A 24055-nucleotide genomic window follows, 5' to 3' on the forward strand; every position below is an offset into this window, starting at 1 on the left:
TCACTGCAGGAATGACTTGACAGTTTTTGACACTGAACAAAGAAAAACTATTCAATCAGGTTATAGAAAGAGAATCAATGACACATCCAAGGTTATAGTAAATATAATCTGTACAACAAAAGTGCTTCATTTTCGGTCAATGCCTCTCAAAAGTCACACAAATTCATCAATAACAAGAGCAAAAGCTCTCCGTAGATGTCTTCAAGAAGTATAAAAAGTACTTTACATAATGTAGAAAAAGACTTCCTTTGTTTTCAATATTATTTTGTTAGTGATCAACAGCAAAGAAAATATAAACACTCATACCACTACATCAACTCGCCTGTGTGTAAAACATTCATTAATAAAGATTTACTTTGAACATAGTGGTAACTGGACAGCTGCATCATTTTCTATTTTGTTATGCAGCCTTTGTGTTGGTTAAAACTTGACTTTGCTTATGCCTTTTTTTCTTCGATTAAAACATGTTTCAAACACTGTGTTGTGTTAATATCTTGTAAGTCTTTTGGGTTTCCTGTTTGGTGAGCACTGGTTTCTCCAGCAGGAGCCGCCGTAGCTGGACGGACAGACAGAACAAGGCTTCCCGCTCTTATAGGGAACCTCACCCACCCAGTTTCCCCTGAAACACAAACACAATATTAGCTATAAGGCATTGTTATGCTTTTATTTTTTACAAGTTCTGGACCAATACCTATTAACCCTAAGAGACCCACATAGACCCATTTTTGTCTTTTATAGGGGGGGACAGGGAGCCTTTAGGGGGATATAGATTAACGGCCAATTTATTAAGAAATTTACACCACTATTGTAAAATACTCTTTTTGGGAAATACACTTATTCTTATTGGCAAGAGTTAGATGAAAAGAGCGCTACCACTTTGCTATATATGAATCTACAGTCAGCTGCTGGTTAGCTTTGTTACCTTTGAACAGAATCAAGAAGAAAGTCAATAGTAAAAAGTGTAAAAGTGTGTGAAAGTGTATTTCCCAAGAAGTCAAACTGTTCATTTCAGCTCTTCTTACTTTATAGAGTAGTTGCAGACCAGCAGCGTTACCTCCCTCCATGTGCTCCCAAACACATACATGTTAGAGCACTTCCTGACAGCACATCCCACCCTATTGGTGCTCGCCCACACCATCTGAGAGGAAACACAACAACACATTTATTGACTTTTGCAGTACTTGTTTTTTGTTATGCACCAAAATACCAAGGTAAAGTCCTTGTATGTGAAAATACAATAAACCTGTTTCTGATTCTGAAATTGAAACCATTCATATGTACTCATAATTCTTTTTTTTAAATACCACGCCAGCAGATTTGCCAGTTCATCATTTGTAAGGGACTCTACAAAAATTACTAGGGTAGGCTTCAGGGGGCTGAATCTTAAATTCCATCTAAAACACAGCCCTCTCCAGGGTTATTAATATTTTTTTGGACCCTCCTCTTGACTAAAAACATATACAAATAAAAAATATCTAAAATTAAATATTTATGCTAAACATAGAAAATTGTGAATTATTTTAGCTTCTCTATTTTTGAATAAAGAAGCTAAAATAATACTGCTACATAAACAGTTGTACAGCCAACGAATGAGTAAACTTGGCTCAGGCTACAGCTCTTTGGTTGCCAATGGATTTGAGCACCGTAATATTTTATTTCAAATAATCAAAATATATTTGATCTGATGACGCGATAATCCTGATATGCTTAAACCTCACAAACCCACGTCTATTCTGTTCCTCAAAACATATTTGTCCTACTAACTAGTTTTTGATGAGTAAAATAAAACCCTGATACTGAGAAATGATTGTTATCCTCTCCATTTCGCCAAACACACCTTTATGACCCGTGGCTTACACAAAAAACATCTCTTTGATGTTACAATTTGATGTCTTTTTATCTATTTATTTTTATAAAAAATCTCACAAGAATTATATGAAATATACTTGTGAAAATATAAATCTGGGATGTGAAAAAGTTGTAAAACTTTGTAGCTCTCACAAAGATTTCAGACAATTATCCCTTCCCCAGAGCAAGAGGAAATATACCTCTCCCTTTTTTAACCCCCCTCCATAATAATTTTCATACAGTTCCTAACTATAATGACCACAAGATTATTATAATGAAGTTTTTCACGAGTACCACCCTTTTTCCTAATATGTTTTGGGGGAAACAAACACTGATGGTCTTCCTTGTTTAGCTCAATTCAATTCATCTGTCCATATTAATAGAAATGTAATTTCTATGAGAGAGGGTGTATTTAATCATTATACTGTATCATAGTTACAGCATCCTACAGAAGAAAAACCATGACTTTAGCCATATTTAATTGGAAACATGGAGTTTCTCTAAACTCTCTTTAAATGCACAAAATGAACAAATCCATCTCGACCCCTATCTCAGTTCAGAAGAGAAAATCGACTGTACCTGAGTGTAGTGAGAGCAAACTGATCCACTGCATCTGTTCGGGAAGGAGAAATGATGCCTCTCCTCGTACCAGGACCGGACCAGATCAGTGATGGACTGGTACCTGTCATATCCAACACACATTCAATCATTCACCTATACTACGAAATAGCTCTGTGTGAGTTGCTTTTATTAATATAACCTGTATTCAGTGTATATTAAAACCAGAGTGTATCAAGAGCTGCTTGTTTGTACAGAGATTTATAGTTTCACCTATGCACTATACCTTCCTGAGGTGACTGACAGGTTTTGGCCCATGTATCTCATGGCTTGTGTTGGACCGTGATCCCAAACGCATCGTGAAGCCCAAGAGTCCGCTGACTTAGCGAGTCCCTCATCCCAGAGCTGTAGAGCCATGACAGAGGGAGGTTAAGAGAGACAGGGGTTGTTCATTTCACTCTGTTATGTAAGGAAACAACAAAAAATCGACTCTAGTCTTTGCCTTAAACAAAACTACTAAACCATTCATCTACTTCCTGCTGTCTTTTACGTTTTTTGTACAACAAAATAAGCCAGAACATGTTGTTTTGTGTACCCTTTAGTATAAAGGTAAGTTTGTTTGGATGCAGAATATATTTTAAGATTTGTGGTATCAGGTGTGCAGTTTTTCACTTGAGATTGGCTGTACTTCCTCATTGTTTGGGGTCCGATTCACTGCTGCATGTGTGAAAACAATAATAGTACTTGCAATTTTTTCTTTTCTTAACTTATTAAAACCCACTATGTAGAAAATTATTGAAGCCCATTCCCATCGTCACAAACTAGGCTTTCACATTTGATGAAGGTCACAAAATATGGAAATTAAATATTTCATGTTTTATATGCTAAGCACAAAAAAGTACAGTATATTCCCTTTGTTCACCAAAAAATATTCACAAACAAAAACATGTACAGTATGTTATCCTACATAGTTACATTATGGGGTTTTTCATTTTGGGTCAGTTAGACCCCAACGAGGTTATAAAACTCCACTAAAACAAATCCAACTAGACTTATTTGGGATTTGGGGTAAAAGCACATGTAACAATAACACAATAAAACTAAAGCAATTCTCATAGAATTATAACAAGTCATGAAGAATAAAGGGGATGGATTTGTTTTCTCAGCTGTTAAAGAGAACATTAACGTAGTATCTCATGTTGACTTTAGTTTTTTGACTTTTTTTCTAAACATATTTTTACCTCGGCTTTACACTCTATGAAAGTATTTATACTACTGTACTGTATTTATCATTTTGTAAACCCAAACTACCATGTGACCCTGGAAGAAGTATTCAGATCTTTTACTTGAGTAAAAGTACTACAGGGTAAAAATACTCAAAATCGTACTTAAGTACTTAAGTAAGTAAGTAAGGGGTCTGAGTTTATTTACTTTACATACTGCTGGGTAACTTAACTTATAATAATATATTATAATTATTTGATTTATATTTTGTATGAATAACCTGAATTTAACTAAATTAATTAAGCTTTTAAATAAATGTAGTGGGGTAAGAAGTACAATATTTGCCTCCAAAATGTAGTGGAGTAGAAGTATAAAGTATCATAACATGGAAATACTCAAGTAAAGTACAAGTATCTCAAAATTGTACTTAAGTACAGTACTTAGATACATTCCACCACTGGTCTGATTGTTGGCTCACCATGAACTCCATATTAGCTGCAGGGGGGAAGACCTCAGAGCGGACTCGGTTGTGGTAATCCAGCAGAGAGTTGATCTCTCTGGATGAAATGGCTCGTTTACGTCTGTTGACAGCTCCAGTGAGCATCCTGAAGTCTGACTGTGTCTCAGCTCCAGACCTGGTCATGTTTAGCAGCTCTGTGGAGCTCAACAGCACAGCAGCAGCTCCCATGTGAGGCATCGTCCACAGGGTGGCAGCCAACACTAGCCGAACACCAGCAGCAACCATCTGAGGCTGGTGGAGGAGGAGGAGGAGGAGGAGGAGGAGGCTGCAGCTGCACCACCTCCCTGCACAACTCTGAGGACGAGACCAGTTTACATCATGATCAGACTGACGATGAAAGAATCTCAAAGGGGTTAGGAGTTTGATACTTACTCTTTGCTCATTTCAGCTCTTTTTAGATGAAAAGTATTAAAAAAGGTGGTTAATTGGTTAAAAAAAACATCTTTCTGATCAATGTGATTTCCTTTAACCCTCTTCTGTTTGTTTTTATGGATATTACACCCTGTTCTTTTGGAAGATTGGGGTCCTCTGATAATGTATTAATCTAAGAATTGATCACCCACCTGTGGACCCTCAGCTGCTTTTGCTTGTGGCAACAGAGAGGAGCATCAAACTGAATTCACTCTGCATTCGCCTTTACTTGAGAAATACAATACATTTGTATGGTAAAATGTTTTTCTCTCCTATTCCTTACTCCACGTTGCAAAATGCTGTTTAAGCTGCAGTGGTGGAAGAAGTACACAGATCCTTTAATTTAGTAAATGAGTCAGTGAAGTCTGATGAGAGCGTTGAGAGTGAACCGAAACAGTAAAGTTGTAAAAGGTCTGTAAAACCAAAACAATGAGGTGAAAAATGCTAAAACGCTCCATAAAGATGAAGGGAAGCTGCAGAGTCTGGGGAAAATTCTCAATGTTCTGTAGATACATCACTACGTGTAAACTAAAGGCTGTCAAAGTTAACGTGATAACACGTTAACGCAAATTCATTTTAACTTCTTTAACGCAACTTGCGATTTTTAGGTTGTAGTGGGCTCAGTTTTAAAGCTAGTTAAGTGAAGATACCAATATCATATGAAACTAGAACCTAAGGAATCCATTGGTACCAACCATTTCATACCTACTTGTTGCAAAGGAGGCTAAATAACGCTCCAAACTTGCGCTAAATTTTGGGGAGGAAAAACTGTCATGGCCATTTTCACTGGGGTCACTTGACCTCTGATCTCAAGATATCTGAATAAAAATAGGTTCTTTAACCCGATTAACTATGGACAATTGTGTGATCAAATATTTGAATCAATTGACAGCCCTAGTGCAAACCCTTTTCCCATTATTCATTGTCATCCTATCCATTATTATTAAACATAATATTAACTCTTCTTTAAAGTTTTATGCATGATTGTATTTTTGTTTACAACTACTTTTCTTGATTTAAAGATGTTTATCAAATACCCCTTTTCTAGCACTGTAACACATGTATCTCTACTCATTAGAAACACGTCCTCAGATATTACAATGTGTAAAAATGTAAATATTTATGAATGGGAGAATATGAGGGTCAGCGATGCAGCTGAGGGTTAAAAATGTGTTCTCTTAACAGGTTTGATGGCATGATTTCCATTTCCCACTGGGATTAATTAAGTACTCTATCTATGATGCAAAACATGGAAACTGGTATTTGTGTTATGTTATTTACAAAACAATGAAAAGAACCTAAATCTCCAACGTAATCAGTATTTAAGTATTGCTGCAAAACTCTGAAGAGTTCCTCTGAAAAACAGATAACGGCCATTCTTAAAATGAATAAACAAGTTTCGTTGATATTCCTTAGGAGTGCACATAAAAATGCAGATTAACCGTTATAAATTAAAAACACATGATGAAGAGAATTTAACATGGAGTCACAATCTCCTAGAAAAACATGCAACATGTGTAATCAATCAGTAATATTGTCATCAGCGAGCACATTTGAGACATAAAAGGAGAAAAAAGCCGAGTCTTATACCTTCATCGGTGGATCCTTTCACAGAGCAGAGAGAGACGAGGAGATCCTCACTAGAACATGAGCCTTTGCAAACAAGCCAGTTTGTCATGTGTGGAAGAGTTTTACGCTCCTGTTCTTCTTCTTCTTCCCTAAACTTACAGTCTGTCTCTCCACCGGAGAGAAAATCACAACCACAGGAAATTCCCTTTCAAAAGAGAAGTCATGAGATATTTTACTGGTCATTGGTTAGAGGTTCAACATCATGTCTGATTTGTTTTATGAAAGAAATCTGTAACACTTTACTTAACGCCCCTATTTATCATTTATAAGCACTTTATCAACATATAATATTGTGCTTATAACACATTACATTATGATGTGTATACTGTAGAAAAAAGGACATTTTAATTGTTTAGTAATGTACAGTATTTAACATTTGATATAAAGACATGTTTTATATAATTACATCTGTGTTATATTGTTCAAGGCTCAGCTTCATTGTCATTATACAATACAGGACTGCATAATGAAATGCAGCTGTAGCCTCCTTCACACTACACAAACAGAAAATGCATAAATACATATACAGTATACTATATATTTATATATTAGTATGTAACATGCAGCTGTAGAGTCAGTTCACCAGCCTGCAGACTAAAACATATAACAAAAGCATAACAAAATGCCTGTCAAGCTAGCTAGATCGAACCACTTGGGCTACCTTGGACTTACGTGTTCTCTGCTTCCTCCTCGTTGGTCGACGATGAAATTCAGAAATTCGCAAGTTGAAATCGACGCGACACGACGAACAATGATCGAAAAGTTTGAAAGTTTTAGTGTTTGTTGTTTTGAGCACACAAAGGAAACCACACACACATTCATCACAAACACGCTTGAGTGACGTACCTTAGCTGGGCTTCGGACCCAGGGCCTCTACGTCGCCGGTCGGAGTCCCTAACCACTGGACCAACATTCGGCGCCAATAAACACAAGGAACCATCGGATTGAAGCTGCAGAAACTTCATCTTCATCAACCTGCAGAGAAACAAAGTTTCAGACTTCACACTGAAACAGATTCACACTGACAAACTGACAAAGTCTTATTCTTCTCTGTGTGAGACTCAGGTCACGCCACAGAGTCCTGACAGCTCAGCTGGAAGAAGACGTAAAACTCCAGCAACACTTGTAGTACACAGAACAACTTTATTGTTTCAGCTTGTGTGCCTTCATTCAGGTTCATCCACAAGCTGAAATGCATTGATCTAACAATAAAGTTGTTCTCTAGCCTGTACTATAAGTGTAGCTGGAGTTTTACCTCTTCAGACTTGTTTCCCTTCTCCAATGCACCTCGGTAGTATGTGAAGTTGTGCTGAAAACTAATGTGACTTCTACAATAGCTCAGCTAGTAAAGCTAGAGCTAAGCAGTCTGAAGGTTGTGTGTTCAAATCCCACCAAGACTGTTTGTGTTTTCCTTCCCTCAGAGGACTGTTTCTTAAACGTGTCTCTTATTGTGAAATGCCTGTCTGGAGTTAACCTCACAAACTGAACCAGGATCAGTCTGTTTTATAAAAACACTCAGCTGATCAGAGCCTGAATTCATCAAAACGTCTCAGAAGAGGAAATTAGTCCGAAATGGGTAAAAGTTCTCAGAGTGACATGTTTGTTTCTTCTTTTAGGACAAAGAGCAAAAACATTTCATCAACTTTCCTAACATGTGAAGTGACTCATATCTGCACATCTCAGAGCTGCAGAGGATATTTAACCTGTCAGCATCTGCTGATGGAGGTCACACTGATGAGTTTATTCAAAGATCTTTTGGACAAAAAGCTGAATAATCCCTCAAATTCTTCAATAAGGAAACAGGTGGAATCGACCTGAATGAACAAAGTAGCGCTCTGAGAGTTTTTGTGTGTCACCTGATCGCTCAGGTAAGCTCTCTGAAGTCGACCCTTCAAAGGTTTGCAGCAGACTTCCACAGAGGCTCAGCAGAGGGCTGTCAGACTTTGGGACTTTGTGTCTAAAATGCACAGAGGGCTCCATCAAAGAGGCTGTGAGGGCCTCTGGCACACAGAAGTTCAACAACACTTCAGGTTCACTGAAAACCCGGGGTCACATCTTGTCGTTGGTCTTTGAGCTTGACCGGTTTGCTTTTCCACTCGTCTGAAATACTACATCACTGTCCACAACTGACCGTTAACATAAAGTGCTTCTTATTTTCATCTTTGTTTAGCTTTCTGTATCTTTTTTTATTATTAATAGAATTAATTTAAAAATATATATTTTATTATCATTATGAGTTTTTAACAAGTTTCACCATCTTGATTTAGTAAGCTATCCTTACAGTCATAAATGAACCATTGTACTTGTAGGATCAGACATTTAAATTTAGCAGTGGCCACATGCATGTCAGTTCTGTCACATAGTTAATATTTCTATCATCGCACATCAAAGAGGGGAGAAATGTTAAGCAGCAATATAAAATAGATCCGTCAAACTGGTGAAGCTGTGTAGACAGAAAGACAGATGGAGGAGCGAGTGTAGTAACTGCGCTGGTGGAAGAAACATCTTGCAAAATTTCTGTTGGATAATATGAAAGTCTAGAAGGAAAGGAAAAGGTCAAGCAGTGCTGCCAGAAAGTAAATGTTTGAGTGAGTGAGCTGTTTCCCACTGACGCAGAAAGAAAATGTGAAATGTTCCATACAGAATTGCCCTCTGGCATAAACTTTCAACTAAGCACTAATCTCAGCTGAGAATGATGGGGATGTCATTTGTTTTGCAGGTATGACTAGAAATACTGGACACATATTGGCGCTAGATGAAAAGTTAAGGGATCACCTAACACCTTACAATTCATCCTGAAGGGGACATAGATATCTGAACTAAATTTCAGATCCAATCCATCCTGAAGTTGTCGAGACATTTCACTCAAATCCACACATGTGGTTCTGGGTAAATGCCATCGTGAGTGAAAGAGCCGATGATATAATTCACAGCTTTAGGTTCTTTTTCTTATACACAGTCAGAAGAATTGCAATAATTGAATGTCCTATTCTGAATGCTAAAACTCAAAACAGTTCCCAGGTGGTAACAGAGGATATTTAACTTCTGCAGGACAGTCTGAAATGGGTCAGACCGGGGAGAAGATGATCCTCTGGCTCGACCAGACCAAATGCTTTTCCCACAGACCCTCCCTCACTGTCACAGTATTACATCATCCGTCTGGACGTTCCAGACGCTAAGGGCGCTCGCATACAAAAGCTCACTGTGACCTTGTCGTGTGTGAAAGGTGAAGAGGAGAACTCAGTGGCCTCCTGTGTTTACCCGAGAGGGAACGTAAAACAAACCTTGTACCGACTGTATTTGAGGTCCCTGAGCTGCAGTTTTTCAGGAGTCAGCTGGGCCTTTCAGCTGAGAAACAGCAGCTGGTGCCTCTCACAGGGTTGTGCACAGAGTGCCACAATACTTTTACAGCAGCACTTGGCTACACCTGAATTACTGCCCTTTGAATTAGAAGCCAGTGTTTCTGAAAGAGACAACTTTACTGTTTTGATTCACTGTCACCGCTCTTGTCTTTGCTTTCCAGCAGCAACAGACAGATTTTTTAAGCAAAGAAGCTGTGATAAACCAAATGTATACTACCTGCTTAGCACCAAACAGCAGACAGACATAGTTAGCGACTAGCTGGTGAACATAGTAGAGCATTTAGCAGCTAAAGAGTCAGATAGTTCCCTCAGGAGGCTGGTGGAGACCAAAACACAGCTAAAAGGAGAGTGAAAATCATGTGCAATACTACTTTTTACATTCTCGTGTGCAATATCACTGTTCATTGTGTGCAATATTAATGTCCAACATGTGCAATATTACTTATTTTTCTGTTTGTTAGCTTACTTCACCTTTTTGATTTTACTTATCTTATCTTATTGACTCATTTTACTAAATGTATCTTACTTAATTGTTATTCTTTTAGGCACTGGTGCTAGAAATAGTACTTTTTTTATTTTATACACTTGAACTTGTAATTTTGTTGTATTTTTGAGCAATCTCTGGCACAAGAATTTCCTTCGGGATTAATAAAGTTATATCTTATCTTATCTTATCTTAATACACCAGGTAGCTAGAAACACAACTTCAGACGAATGCTAATGTAGCTAGCTGCTAGCTGTGTCTGCTGGAGGTGCATATAAGCAACAATTTTAACTCTATGAGGTCAATATGATGTTTAAAGGTTCTCTATAGGATATTCAGAGCATTAATATAACAAACAACTATCTGCTATGTAAAGATATAGTGGAGTAATGTCTACCTGACCGGAGAATGAAGTCACTCTCCCTCTTTGTGTTTTGTATTCCAAGCTTCTTCATGCTTTGTTGCCAATGCCAGGCTGCCCATGTGCTCTTCAGTGAATGTCCCAGAGCTAACCCCACTGGCTAGCTCACGGCTGCCGCTCTGCACGGCTCTCAGGTAATGCTTTCCCGACCGACAGAACCATTGTGGAAGCGTAGCACCCATCCTCTGGTTCCCCTTCAGGTTAACACTGTTAGCGCTGTTAGCACATATGTTAGCACATGTTAGCACCGTTAGCTGCGAGCAGCTGCGAGCAGCTGGCTCAGCTGTCGCCATGTTGAGAGCCTATGAGAGGCAATAGAAATGCTGCCAATCTCGCATTTAGAAAGGTTGTTGCGCCCCCAAGTGGCAAAAACAATGAATTAATGGAGGTTTAAAATGTGAATTCACATTAATAAGTTAATTAAAGGGACTGTTTGTAACTTTTTACTCGAATAAATCAATCCTGGTCGGTGTCCCATGCGCGCTCGCGTGTGGCTACGCTGTTCAGACTCAGACTCCAACACAAATTACACGGAAGCACCAAAACCTCAAAGTTATATCTAGTGAAGCCCGTCTTGCAAAACAGTGTTGGCCGCGGTTGGAGGACGCGGGGGAGACCGTAGTTTTGGTCTCCAGGGCCGGAGTCTCTGCTGTACTCTGCTCCTCTGCTTGCCTGCCTTCAGTCAGCTCACTCCACCTCTCACGTGCATGCTCGCACACTACACACTGCAGGAGAGTTAGTTTAGCTCTGAGAATATCTAGTGAATGTACAGTGGACGTTTGTACAGAAATAACTGCTGCAGCTCCTCCAGACCAACAGAGGTTTCCCGTGTCTTGTGAAGTGACGGGGCTCCGCAGCGAGAAACGTTATCGTCTCTGACCGGGTGCCGGTGTTTCCCTCCGGCCGCGGTCGGGAGGCTGAAGCAGGAAAAGCCAACACTAGGATCAGCAGTGATTCATGGAGAGACCTTCGTCTGGTCAGCTAACATTACTGCCAAGCAGGTGAAATATAGAGTGATATTGTGGTTTTAGCTGACGTGTGTCGCCTCACTGTTTTGAGCGATGCTCGTTCATGTCTATGTAGAGCGAGCAAGCGCGAGCCCGACGTGTCGCTGTTAACAAGCATTTCTGATTCTTACAAACAGTCCCTTTAATTAAGTTAATTCATTTAATATTGTGTCTCCACATGATTTCCCCTGAAATAATTGAAATAATCTGAGAAGTACAGTATGTGTACATTTTGCAACAGAAACAATCAAATGTTCTAACTAGTCACTGAAGGAAAACAAAGCACGTTTCTCTGCGGCGTCAGCAGGCAGGTGGACAGTAAAACAGTGTGCTCAATGGAGCAGCTTCTCCTACTTAGTGTTGGAATAAACTCAGAGCTTAGTCAGAGGAGTTTGTTTTAATAATTCACAGCAACATTTTCCACTCTACACAGCAAAACTTCAGCCTTTTGATCAACCAGCCAAAATGTCTGCAGGAGAGCTTCTAACGTTTCACACCCTTTCTCATATTTGCTTGAGATTTTCATTCTCAAAGAGGATCCCTTCAGTGTTTGCATTTAGCATGTTCACATCTGCAGTCTGGAAGCAATAGAGGCAAATTGTGAATTTTCAATATTTTTTAGTTTTGTCTTGTACAAAGGCTTTCTTATAACTCCAACCACATAATTCCTTTGGTGTGATGTCTGACTTGTAATATGAAACCATTTCATTTAGATGCATTTATTTGCATCGTGCCAGAGTTCGTAGTCTGGCATCAGTGCTTGAAGGACAATCATCCAAACACCAGGCATGCCTGGAAAATGTCATTTCTAGGACAGACTTGTTTGCCAAGTCAGAGTGCATTGAGGACAAACTTTGCCTTGTATTCAAATGGGAAAAGATGCATTTTCCTCCAGTACAATCGTAATGACTCAGCAAGTTTGTCTTCATAATTACAAGTGGCATTCGATTCCTTGAGTATAATGTTTTTTTTGTGCAATTTGAACATGCAGTATGGCTGAAGTTACAGTGAAATACCCTGTAACTTGGCATTATAATGATTATATATGTTCCAGTAGAGCTTTATATATAAATAATGTACAATGCATCTCCCCTCTGTCGGTTAAATCACATCTTTTCATAAGATACCAATGATGATTCAAGGATTCATCCCCTGTGATAAAACACAGGGTCTTGGTGTTTTGGGCATGCAGATATACAATATCACTATACATAATTATAGATTGAACTCTTCTGACCAGCAGAAGAGAAACATTAATTATTTAGATTTCAAATAATCCAATTTTGACTTTCAGTTTTCTTGTCCATGGGTTTTAAAAGCAAGTCTCTTATCCACCCAGACCCTCAAATATTTGCAACATTAAAACATTTCAATCTATTTATATTATGTCTGGCTGTGGTTGCATTGCATTGTAATGGCCTCTTGTAATGAGGTCAGCTTGTGTCATAAAACGTGACAACTTGACCCCTGACTTACATCCACTCTGTCTGAGCAAACATGACCCAGAGCAAGAAAGAAGTGTCTGTGTGTCTTTCTGTCTGTCTGTCTGTGGTGTCTCTCTCATAAATATTTCAAACAATGTTCCTGAAAGATGCTGTATTGTAATTTGTCTCAGTGGTCCTTTTTTTAAGATTCTAGTCCGTCATTAACCACGATGGAGCAGCCATGTGTGAGTTAGACTTGATTTGACTCTATTTCATTTCTGTTGGGAGTATGGAAATATGATTGTGTTCTTATGGATACAACCATCCCTCCACATCTTGGAATAATTGTCTATAATTAGAGCTGATTGTTGACTTTGACTTTGCCTGACTTTGTTCCAACATTCATGCTGCTTAACAGTTGCTATGGAAGGAAATAAATCACTGCCAACATTGAAATGAATAAATATAGTACAAATACAAGTACAAATGTGTACTTAAGTATAGCACTTGAGCATTCAGTTATATTCAACTGGTTTTAATCACTTCCTTCTGATTGGAAATATTTTCATTTTCATTGTGTCTGTTTTGGGGAAATAATTGTCTCTTGTTTATATATCTGTAACTAAGCATATTTACTCAAGTACTGTACTTGCGTACACATTTGAGGTACTTTACTTGAGTATTTCCATTTTATGCTTCTACTCCAATACATTTTGTAGGCAAATATTTTACATTTTACTCTATATTTATTTTAAAGCTTTAGTTACTTTGCAAATTTATATTATTAATACAAAATATAGATACTAATAAACTAAAATTAGTAAAATTGTATGTATTATTACAGGTTAAGCAACCCAACAGTATATAAAGTAATTAAAATAAGCCCCATCTTTTTATCAGTTGCAACATTAACATGATGTACACATTAATGTATCAATGAGGCCTATACGTAAATCTGAAATGGACGATTCTACTCTGATGAGTACTTTTACTTTTGGTAAAAAACTTTTGCCTTGCCTTACTTTAAGTATATTTTGATGGTAATACTTTTGCTCTTTTACAACATTTTCAAATGCAGGATTACTTTTAATTACTCTGTTAACGATAACAGAGTATTTTTACACTGTGGTACTGCTACGAAAAATATTTTAGTTCTTCTTCCACCACTGTTTATATTTATATATACATATTTTATTATTAATAATAATAATAATAATAATAATAATGTCTTTGATTTTAGGAATCACAAGTACAAATATAACTACTGCAGCCAACAAAAGGTTATATAACATTCTTACATTTGCTGCTAGAAAAAATATATAACTACAGTGGATTAGTGATAAGAAACCCTCTGTTCAAGGCTGGCGTAAAGTCATATTTGAGATGGTCCCTTTGGAATATCTTACAAATATTATACATGCCAAAGTAGATCAGTTCTACGATATTTGGCATCCCTGAATTATATTGGACCCAATCTCTCCTCCATTATCTCACAAGGAGTCTCTTGAACATGAACTCATAGATCCTGTGACTTTCCTGCACTATGGACTATTTCCTAAGACCTCCTATATATATTTTTTGATCTGAGCTGTACCAGTGTTTGTTTGTTTGTTGTTATGAATGAATGAATGAATGAAAGACTTTATTTCGAACATAAAAATAAATAAAAAGAGATACAAAATAAAATTAAACAAAACAAGAGTAATAGTGTCCAAAAAGGAGTAGGTAAAAGTAAAACTTATATTTCCCTAACCCTTTCTCACTTCTCCTCTAATAACTCATATATCATAGAATGATAATATAATATAATATAATATATAAACTATCCCAGATTTATTTACATCCCAAATTAAATATATGAACAGTATATATATCCACTTGGATAAAACATTATCAACAACAACAAAAAAAACACACTTTGTACAAAATATCAAAATAACATTCATATAAATAATTTAAATAGCTATACTAAAGCTAAAGTCTTGGTCTAAAATTTAAATGGCCAAAGAGAATAGTGCTAATAATGTGCTGTACAATTTTGGGGACTGAGATTTTGGAGTTGGGATGGTATTTTGGGGATCACAGGCAATTATTACACAAAACATTTTCTCACACATTTTCTCACACATTTTCTCATATATATATATATATATATATATATATATATATATATATATATATATATATAAATAATGAATATATTATATTTAATATCTTAAAAAATCTAATAAACATTTAGTGACAACAACTGCTGAGTGTGAGTTGGTATACAGTAGTACACTGTTCTGTCCAGTAGGGGCGGTATGCACCTGGACTCTGACTGTTAAACACAGAGAAGAAGAAATCACCCAGCCGAGGAGCCTCATTGGTCGAGCCGCAGTGACGTCAGTGTGACTGGTCTCAACAGTGGAGTCAACATGGCGGCGGTGGATGTCATTGTGGATAACTTGGTGACTCTCTGGAGGATTCCGGCCGTCAGACTCAACTTCCCCTGGATATTTCTACTCATAGCGGCCGTGGGGTCGATCCTGAAGGAGCTGGAGCTCGTCCCGCAGACGTATTTCAGCAGCAACAGGAACGCCCTGAATGTGTGAGTAGTGTGTCTAACAGAAACAGTGAAGGTAACGGTGAGCTCACCTGAGTCTGCTGTCTGCTGCTGACAGACAGGTGAGCTCACCTGAGTCTGCTGTCTGCTGCTGACAGACAGGTGAGCTCACCTGAGTCTGCTGTCTGCTGCTGACAGACAGGTGAGCTCACCTGAGTCTGCTGTCTGCTGCTGACAGACAGGTGAGCTCACCTGAGTCTGCTGTCTGCTGCTGACAGACAGGTGAGCTCACCTGAGTCTGCTGTCTGCTGCTGACAGACAGGTGAGCTCACCTGAGTCTGCTGTCTGCTGCTGACAGACAGGTGAGCTCACCTGAGTCTGCTGTCTGCTGCTGACAGACAGGTGAGCTCACCTGAGTCTGCTGTCTGCTGCTGACAGACAGGTGAGCTCACCTGTCTGCTGCTGAGGCTGCTGCTGACAGACAGGTGAGAGCACACACATCTGGTTGTTATAGACTGAGCTGTGGTGAAGGTAGCAACGCTGTGAAGTAATGTGGGTCAAAGGTCAACTGTGGCTATTTGCTGTAATACTCCTTTATTGTACAAAATTCAAAACAAAACAAAAACAAAGCAGATGCTCCTGTTCGCCCGGTGGAGAAAGAAGTAGTATGGTACACTGTAACACTGCAGGTAGATCAGTTCATTCTTTATTATAGGGATGCACGCACCCTTTTTCACTCCCGATACTGATACCGATAGCTTTGGTTATCGGCCGATCTGTTACCAGTGATTAATGAGTTGTCTGCCTCACTGTGTGGACGTGACTGGATCATTCCTTTATATGTGTTAGGCAACATCAGGCTTGACTTCACTTTGCTTTCCTAACTTTGTGAAACAAAATGTAACAAATAAATACATAGATGTGAATTTACTGAATTGATATTTATTATTAAAATAATAAATCATACACCAGCAGCTTGGAAAAAAACAGGAATTACAATTCAAATTAGCAACGCTGAAGTAATGTGGGTCAAAGGTCAACTGTGGCTACTTGCTGTAATGACCCTTCATTGTACAAAGTTGAAGTTCAAAACAAAACAAAAAGAAAGTAAATGCTCATGTTCGCCCGGTAAAGAAAGAAGTAGTATGGTATTCTTGCATACACTGCAGAGACTCTGCAAGTAGATTAGTTCATTCTTTATTATAGGGATGCATCAACCTTTTTCACTCCCGATACCTGGGCTCTAGGTATCGGCTGATACAGCGTACCTGAATATCTGATACCAGTGATTAATGAGCTGTATGGCTCACTGTGTGGACGTGACTGGATCATTCCTTTATATGTGTAAGGCAACATCAGGCTTGACTTCACTTTGCTTTCCTAACTTTGTAAAACAAAATGTAACAATTTTTTATTTGATTTTTTTATTTATTTAATCTTTATTTAACCAGGTTAGTCCCATTGAGATTAAGAACCTCTTTTCCAAGGGAGACCTGGCCAAAACGGTCAGCAGCAAGAACACAAAGTTGCAGACAGACACAAATAGAGATAAAATACAATTCACAAACACTAAAAGCACTCACATTTGCATTAAAAGAGAACTATCTAAAGACAAATGGGGGGACAAAAAGGAACTTTTCTGGGAGTCAGCTGTACAACAAGGGAGCTAAAAACATTGGCATGCCATAGAGTCTGCTTCTAAAGCCTTCATTTTAGATTTAAAAATATCTAACGATACCAGCTCCTAGATGTTTAAGTCATTTTGGAGCAAATTCCAGGCTGAGGGTGCAGAATATGCAAACGCCCTTTCCACAATTTTTGTCCGAGCTTTTGGGACAGAGAGCACAAAGAGGTCCTGTGAACGCAGTGAATACTGTCCACAATTTTTGACGTATTGTGGGAGCAGACCCAGAATCACCTTATATATAAGGATGTACCAATGGGAGAGCCTACAGGTTGCCAGTGCAGGCCATCCCACCTGAGAGTACAACTCACAGTGGTGAGTCAGAGCTTTACAATTTGTGATGAACCTTAAGGATGCATGGTAAGCTACATTGACAATAAATACATAGATATAAATTTACTGAATTGTTATTTATTATTAAAATAATAAATCATACACCAGCAACTTGGAGAAAAACAGGAAGTACAATTCAGGTGTGAACCTTTTTAATGCAGCAACAAATTGGTCAAAACTTAAACAGGAATTAACATTCCAGTATATAACGTATATAGTGAATAAACATATAATTGAATTGAATAGATCGGCCCCATTGTCAGCGGTACCTGATCCAGCTATTCGAGTCAGTATCGGCCTGATATCCGATCCAGTATCAGTATCGGTGCATCTCTATTACTTTGGGGGTTCAAAGCTAGTTTATTAAACTTTTTACAGTAGAAGCAAGTTGAAGTTTTTCTTTTCTTTGCTCAGTATTGCTGAGGGACCATCTCATGCTTCAAGCAACACATTCTTCCTTTTACAAATGAATTTATAAGTAATAAAATACCCCCGTTCTCAATTCAATACACGGAGGGGTTTTGCTGCTACAGTCTCTACAGATGTCTGCCTGTAAGCAATGCTCATTAAATAGGTATAAAAAGAAAATCATGCATGTAAAAAAATTTAATTGAAGACATAAAATAATACATAAGTAAAAATATAGGGATGAAATACATATACAACATAATATATATGTGTGGTGGACTGATTGCAAAATGAATATACTGTAATGTAAATAGGGATGTAGTATATACGTAATGAGAAATAATAAATTATAAAAAGTATATAAAGGTAAAGTGACAGTAAATACACTCCTCAGTGTATTGAATTGAGAAAGATTTTGGATTTATTAACGATGGAGTTTTTATGAAGAAATAATTAGATTTTCATGGGTGTCAATACTTAAAGATTAAAATAGATAAATAAATGTATTAATACTCAGAGGGGAAACTACTTTTGCCCATGCACAGTGGCGAATAACAAAAGACGCCTTCAATAGAGAGTTGCTTCCGATCTGATGCAATATTAGAGCGCAGATAAGCTGATAAATGTAGTCACAAGCAAGCTCTAATAATGAATGCTCTGTTCCTCTTGCAGGTATTTTGTCAAAGTGTCCTGGGGTTGGACGCTGCTGCTGCTGACCCCCTTCGTCCTCCTCTCCAACTCCTCCTTCAGCCGTAGCGTGTCCTTCCTCAGCCGCCGGCTGCTGTCTCTGGTGGTGGCGACGGCCATCTGGTACGTCTGCACCGAGACCTTCTTCTACATCGAGAACGCCACCGGCTCGTGTTTTGAAACCGGCAGCGTGGATGTCATGAATGAGGTGTTTGCAACCAAAGCCAGCTGCAGGCGGGCCGGCTTCCGCTGGCAAGGCTATGACATCTCGGGACACTCCTTCATCCTGGCCTACTCTGCTCTCCTCATCGTGGAGGAAACGGCGCCGATGGCCTCCCTGAAGACAGCCAGTCTCTCCGCGCTGCCCAGGCAGGTCCTCAACCTACTGTACGTGGCCTTGAATCTGATAGTGATCGTTTGGGTGTGGATGTTTGCCTGCACCTCTGTTTACTTCCACGACCCGTCTCACAAGTTGTTAGGGACCATATGCGGCCTGTTGGGGTGGTATCTGACATATCGGGTGTGGTATCTAAAACCTTTGTCACCGGGACTTCCCCCTCAGCGCCACCCGAAAGAACAGAAACAACACGCCTAAAGCTGCCATCATACTTTCCTGTACAACGTAGTTGCTAACGTCACAGCCATCCTCCAAACAACGCACCACACTTGATGTTATCTGTCTCCGGGTCCAAGCCGACCATTCTATTTTAAGCTATTTTAAGTTATTCCCTCCGCACAAAGGTCGATGTGTACAGGATGGTGTTTGGCAGCTGCTGTTCCCAAAATGACTCTTGGTAATCTGAGATAAAAGCAAGACGCTGCTCTGCTGCCCAGCTTTAGCCTCTCACCTCCAGCTTCTGAGGCTCGCATGCTACGCCGTCATTTGTTGCCTTATAATTTTTTACTCTTGGATGAGTAACCACAGTTTTTAGATGTCTGAGTAGGAACACTTGAGAATGTTTACAGATCCAGTTGCATAGCACTGATGACATGGATTTTTATAGACCAATGTAACGAAGCTATACATTGTTTTTTATAGGAAACTAACTGCACAACAAAGTCAGATCAGACACTGTAACTACAGTGGGCCAAAATGATTTACTGATTTAAATGAGCTGCCACATATGTGTGTGTCAACACTATATATAAAGTTTGCTTAGAAGATGTAGAGCTTGAATAGCATGTATAAGGACAATTTTAATGGCTCATCGTACATTGACTGTAGTTGTAAGCCAGCCCTGCAAGTGCAAATTATTATTAAAATGCTTTAAATGTTTAGGCTGGAAATTTAAACAGTTATTTTCATCATTGATTAATCTGCACATTATTTTCAAATTGTCAAAAAAGACCATCACAATTTGTCTTCAGATGTTGTGTTATGTCCCCAAGCAATAGTCCAAAACCCAAATATATTAAATTTACTTTCATGTAGGACAAAGAAAATAAAAACAAATCCTCACAATTGAAAAGCTGGAATCAGAGAATGTCTGGCTTTTGTGCTTGGAATAATAATTTAAGTGGATTTATTTTCAGATTTTTTGATGGACTAATAGATCAATCAACTAATTAATTGTTTCAGTTGTAATTTTATTTGTTGTCAACAACTGATCAAAACTGAATTGATCCTACTTACAAGTATAGTCAAGTGTGGCCAAAGCCTGATACAGTATATCTTATTCCTCTGTGCCATCGAGCTCCAAAAACTATTAAAAATACAACACAATGATTAACATTGGCACTGAGATTTATTTCCAGTCCCGCATACACCGTCCTGCTGCCATAAATACTCACTAGATTACCAAATCTGTAACTGAAGATAGTCCCCAATGAATGCTCCATTTACTCCGATTTGAGTAATGATTCTAAAAACTACTGAGCCCAGCTGACCGGAAGTTACTTTTATTTTAAGACCTGAAAGTTAATATTTGTTATTAAATATTTACGTCCTCAGTAGGAACCAATTGGCTTGAGTCTGAGTGCCACAGACAGAGTAGGAGAGTAGTGAAGTTTTAAAATATGGATTAAAACATTGTTGGTTTTGGTCTTTTCCTGGGATTCATTGACAATTAGGATAATATAGATTAATACTTGCCTTATCCTGTAATGGGGAGTTTTGGGAAACGTAGTTCCATGTATATCATAGCAGTATTTTTAAAGAATATTAATTTACAATGTTAATGTTAAGTGTTTTCTAGCATTGATATGTGTATTTCATGACATGTCCAATACACATTTACAAGCTCTACAATGCAGGGAACACTGTGGGTTTTGGTGAAATAAAAACCAGGATCTGTGTATTCCATTTTCATTATTTATTTGTCATTGATGGCAACTGAATAAATTAAGGCTTATGAACAAACATCATAAAAAGCACCATAAATAAATGCATATATAGAAATATAAAAAATAAAAAATAAAAAATAAAAAAATACTATAGTGAAATATAATGGCCACAAATCACAACTAGGATTTCTCTCGACTTGAACTCTTTGTGTGTGTTCAAAGAAGTACAGATCAAACCCCTCAGGTCGCATGATTTCAGTCAGAAGAAGAAGCAGTGGAGTCGTAACGGGGCTCGCAGTAATCAGAAAGCGTTCACAATGATTGGCTGGTTATCAAGATTCTTGATCTGCTGTTTGTCAATTAACAAAATAAGTGAATGTCTGAGGATCAAAAAGTCAACATAAATAACAATGAAGCTAATTTTAAATTAACAGGAAATAGTACATTACATTTGTGTGTCCTCTTGCTTCCTTCAAAACCTCGAAAAATTCAGATATATATTTTTAATCTTCACTTTTGTGCCATTTACACCACTGCTGCTCATGCACTAACAGTATGAAACCAAATACCCTCCCTGTTTACCCTTAATGCATATGTCTTCTTTCCAAAATCTAAACGGCTATACTGCACTCTCCATATCAAACATGAACACAGTGAACTACAGCTTCTACACCTCTACTTTCTTCATGGAAATCAGATTTATTATCAGACGTGACACAGCAAGGAGATGCCGCTATTAAAGGAGCATTGATCGTCGTCTTTGGTTCAACATTTCCTGCTAATCACCACCTGCAGAGACGAGTTTGTGCAGCAGGAGAAAACAGGGAGCATCCTAACTGAAAATGAATAAATCTCCTTCATTATCCGAGCCTTAAGCTGTACAGTTAGACAGAAAGAAACGCTGTACTGTGAGTCCTCACTGCAAGAAATGTCTGTGTAACCAGCCATAAAACCAAAAGCAGCTTACAGCTCCGGCCAGCACCTCACATGATGAGTTAAACCTAAAGAGCGCACGGTTCAGGAGCAGAATTATAACATGTTTAACCCTGGAGGTCTGACTAGGAAAAAAAAGGCTCCCATCAGGGGTGAACAGAGAAAAGTACACGGCATCAACAAACAACGAGACAGCTTTTTCTTTTTCCTCGTCATCCTCCTTTAAAGCCTTCAGATGAGTCAGCTTTTCCTCGCCCTGTTCCTTTCATTTAACCTTGCGCTCATTAAAAATTCAGCACGGTAAAATAAACGAGACAATGTATAATTAAAAATATCTATCTGTAAAAACAATCTTGCATCTGTCAGGAGGAGTCGACGACAAACACAGCAGTAAAATCCAGTGATTCTTCTTTTCTTTGCTCAGTATTGCTGAGAGACCATCTCCAACGTACAGTGCAGGTGCTTCAAAGGTTACAATTAGCGAGAGAACATTTAGTAAATCTGGTGTGGTTTTAGATGTTCGGTAGTGATCATAAATTCTGCCTCCGGGCAGTGTCCATCCATCACGAAACACTTACACAATAAGAAAGTACCCATGCAATGAAATATACACCCTAAACCTAATGTAACACTATTGTGCCGTAGATGCAGAATTTACAATTTTACTACCAGCTCAGCCAAAGTGTAACTTTTCAAACACCCAAGTTTTGTTAACATCTGAACTCCTGCTCAGCAACAAAGAGAGTGACAGTGGACCAGTGTGTGCTGTGTGATCCGTGGTGCTCTAAATAAACTGACTCTGAACGTGTCTCTGTGTTTTATTGTGTATACGGTGTACAGTTAGTTAAAGGAGCAGTTCGACATTTTTGAGAGATGCACTTATTCACATTCTTGCCGAGAGTTAGATGAGAAGATTGATACCACTCATGTCTTTCTGTTAAATTTGATGCAGCAGCTTGTTAGATTAGCTTAGCATAAAGACTGGAAAGCCCCGTTTTGTGCATATCGTGTAGTACCATTACATTCGAATCACTAAGCATCTACTTTTCTTGAAAATGTACAATGGTTATCTTTTAGAGGTTTCTTTGAACTTGGTCACCCCTCTCACAAAAGGCCCTTCTGTCTCTGATTGCTCACTTTGGCCAAGCAACCAGCTCCATGAAGTGTTTCTAACAGGATTATGGAGGCCACTGGGCTCTAGGGAACCTTCAATGCAGCAGAAATGTTTTTTTAGCCTTACCCAGTGTGCTTCACACAACCCTGTCTCTGAGCTCTGCAGGCAGTTCCTTCCACCTCATGTCTTAGTTTCTTTTCCAGCTGTGAGACCTTCTATAGACAGGTCAGGTGTGTCCCTTTCCAATCATGTCCAATCAGTTGAATTTAGCACAGGTGGACTCCAATCAAGGTGTAAAAACTTCTCAAAGATGATCAATAGAAATGGGAAGCACCTGAGCTACAGTAAATGAAGTGTCAAAGGAAAGAGTTTGAATGTGATGTCAATGTGATATTTCAGTTTTTCTTTTTAATAAATTTGCAAACACTTCCTGTGTCCTGTGTCGCTTTGTCATTCTCAGGTATTGATTTTAGCACAATGCTGCAACATAACAAAATGTGAGAAAAGTGAAGGGGTCTGAATACTTTCTGAACTTTCTGTTTACCAGGTATCTTTGAAAAACCCTGAAGATTGTTTAATAACACATATCATTGTTCCCAAGATTTTTTTCCTCAATGCTCAAAGACCCTTCTTACCCATCTGGATAAAAGAACGTTTGCTGTACAATAATAATTAAAACAAAAACATACTTTCCAAGTTGCACTTCATTTTGCTAATCCAAACAAAGACAGGAGTCAGAATCTCCCTGCTCAATTTGTACAATACACAAAAAACAAAAATTACTATCAGTTATATTGGTGTATATACTGTATATATGTCTCTTTCCAATATTTTATATTTTCATACAAAATAATACAGTCAACTTGAGAAACGGGTTGAAAAAAATTGTGGAACAGATGGAATATTTTTTCAACCAGAGTCTTTGAGCATCATGGAAATACTTGGGTCAAAGGGCGTGCTGTTAGCCCTTGTTTCCAGTCTTAATGCTAAACTAAGCTAACTGTCTCCTGGTTGTTGCTTCATATAACGGACAGACTTGAGAGTGGTATCAATCTAAACATCAAAAGTCTTGGCGAGAAAGTAAAAAAGTGAGTTTCCCAAAATGTCGAACTGTTCCCTTGAACATTGCCTCCATCCTTTCATCATTTCTTCTGGCAGTTTCTGGCAGCAGCACTTATCA

The 24055-nt window shown here is 38.4% G+C and overlaps 2 protein-coding genes across 3 annotated transcripts; one reads left to right on the plus strand and one right to left on the minus strand.

The window, feature by feature from the left end:
* Positions 1-31: 31 nt before the first annotated feature.
* r3hdml (R3H domain containing-like) lies at positions 32-10568 on the minus strand. Of its 2 annotated transcripts, none has more exons than XM_037773915.1 (8): positions 10434-10568; positions 7037-7165; positions 6152-6335; positions 4109-4444; positions 2693-2811; positions 2428-2530; positions 1023-1138; positions 32-619 (listed from the first exon to the last, which is right to left on the minus strand). In XM_037773915.1, exons 3-8 carry the CDS (start codon positions 6155-6157, stop codon positions 487-489), a joined length of 813 nt encoding a protein of 270 aa, XP_037629843.1. In that variant the 5' UTR covers positions 6158-6335; positions 7037-7165; positions 10434-10568; the 3' UTR covers positions 32-486. The 2 variants fall into 2 exon arrangements, with proteins under 2 accessions (XP_037629843.1, XP_037629842.1); XM_037773914.1 differs by having other exon boundaries at positions 6863-7165.
* A 4701-nt stretch (positions 10569-15269) lies between these two features.
* fitm2 (fat storage inducing transmembrane protein 2) lies at positions 15270-23304 on the plus strand. Its single transcript, XM_037772623.1, has 2 exons — positions 15270-15478; positions 18531-23304. The coding sequence occupies exons 1-2, from the start codon at positions 15306-15308 to the stop codon at positions 19138-19140; spliced, it is 783 nt and encodes a 260-aa protein (XP_037628551.1). The 5' UTR covers positions 15270-15305; the 3' UTR covers positions 19141-23304.
* The last annotated feature ends 751 nt before the right edge of the window (positions 23305-24055 follow it).

This window comes from Sebastes umbrosus, chromosome 6 (genome assembly GCF_015220745.1).
Source record: "Sebastes umbrosus isolate fSebUmb1 chromosome 6, fSebUmb1.pri, whole genome shotgun sequence".
NCBI classification, from domain to species: domain Eukaryota; kingdom Metazoa; phylum Chordata; class Actinopteri; order Perciformes; family Sebastidae; genus Sebastes; species Sebastes umbrosus.

What these genes read in the sequence shown, in the direction of transcription:
- r3hdml (XM_037773915.1), bottom strand. An exon ending in CAGCTAATATGGAGTTCATG is followed by an intron (nt 2,812 to 4,108) that starts GTGAGCCAACAA and finishes ATGGCTCTACAG; the next exon opens with CTCTGGGATGAGGGACTCGC. An exon ending in TTTGCTCTCACTACACTCAG is followed by an intron (nt 1,139 to 2,427) that starts GTACAGTCGATT and finishes GTTTCCTCTCAG; the next exon opens with ATGGTGTGGGCGAGCACCAA.
- fitm2 (XM_037772623.1), top strand. Translation starts at nt 15,306, where the DNA reads ATGGCGGCGGTGGATGTCATTGTGGATAACTTGGTGACTCTCTGGAGG. An exon ending in AACAGGAACGCCCTGAATGT is followed by an intron (nt 15,479 to 18,530) that starts GTGAGTAGTGTG and finishes TTCCTCTTGCAG; the next exon opens with GTATTTTGTCAAAGTGTCCT.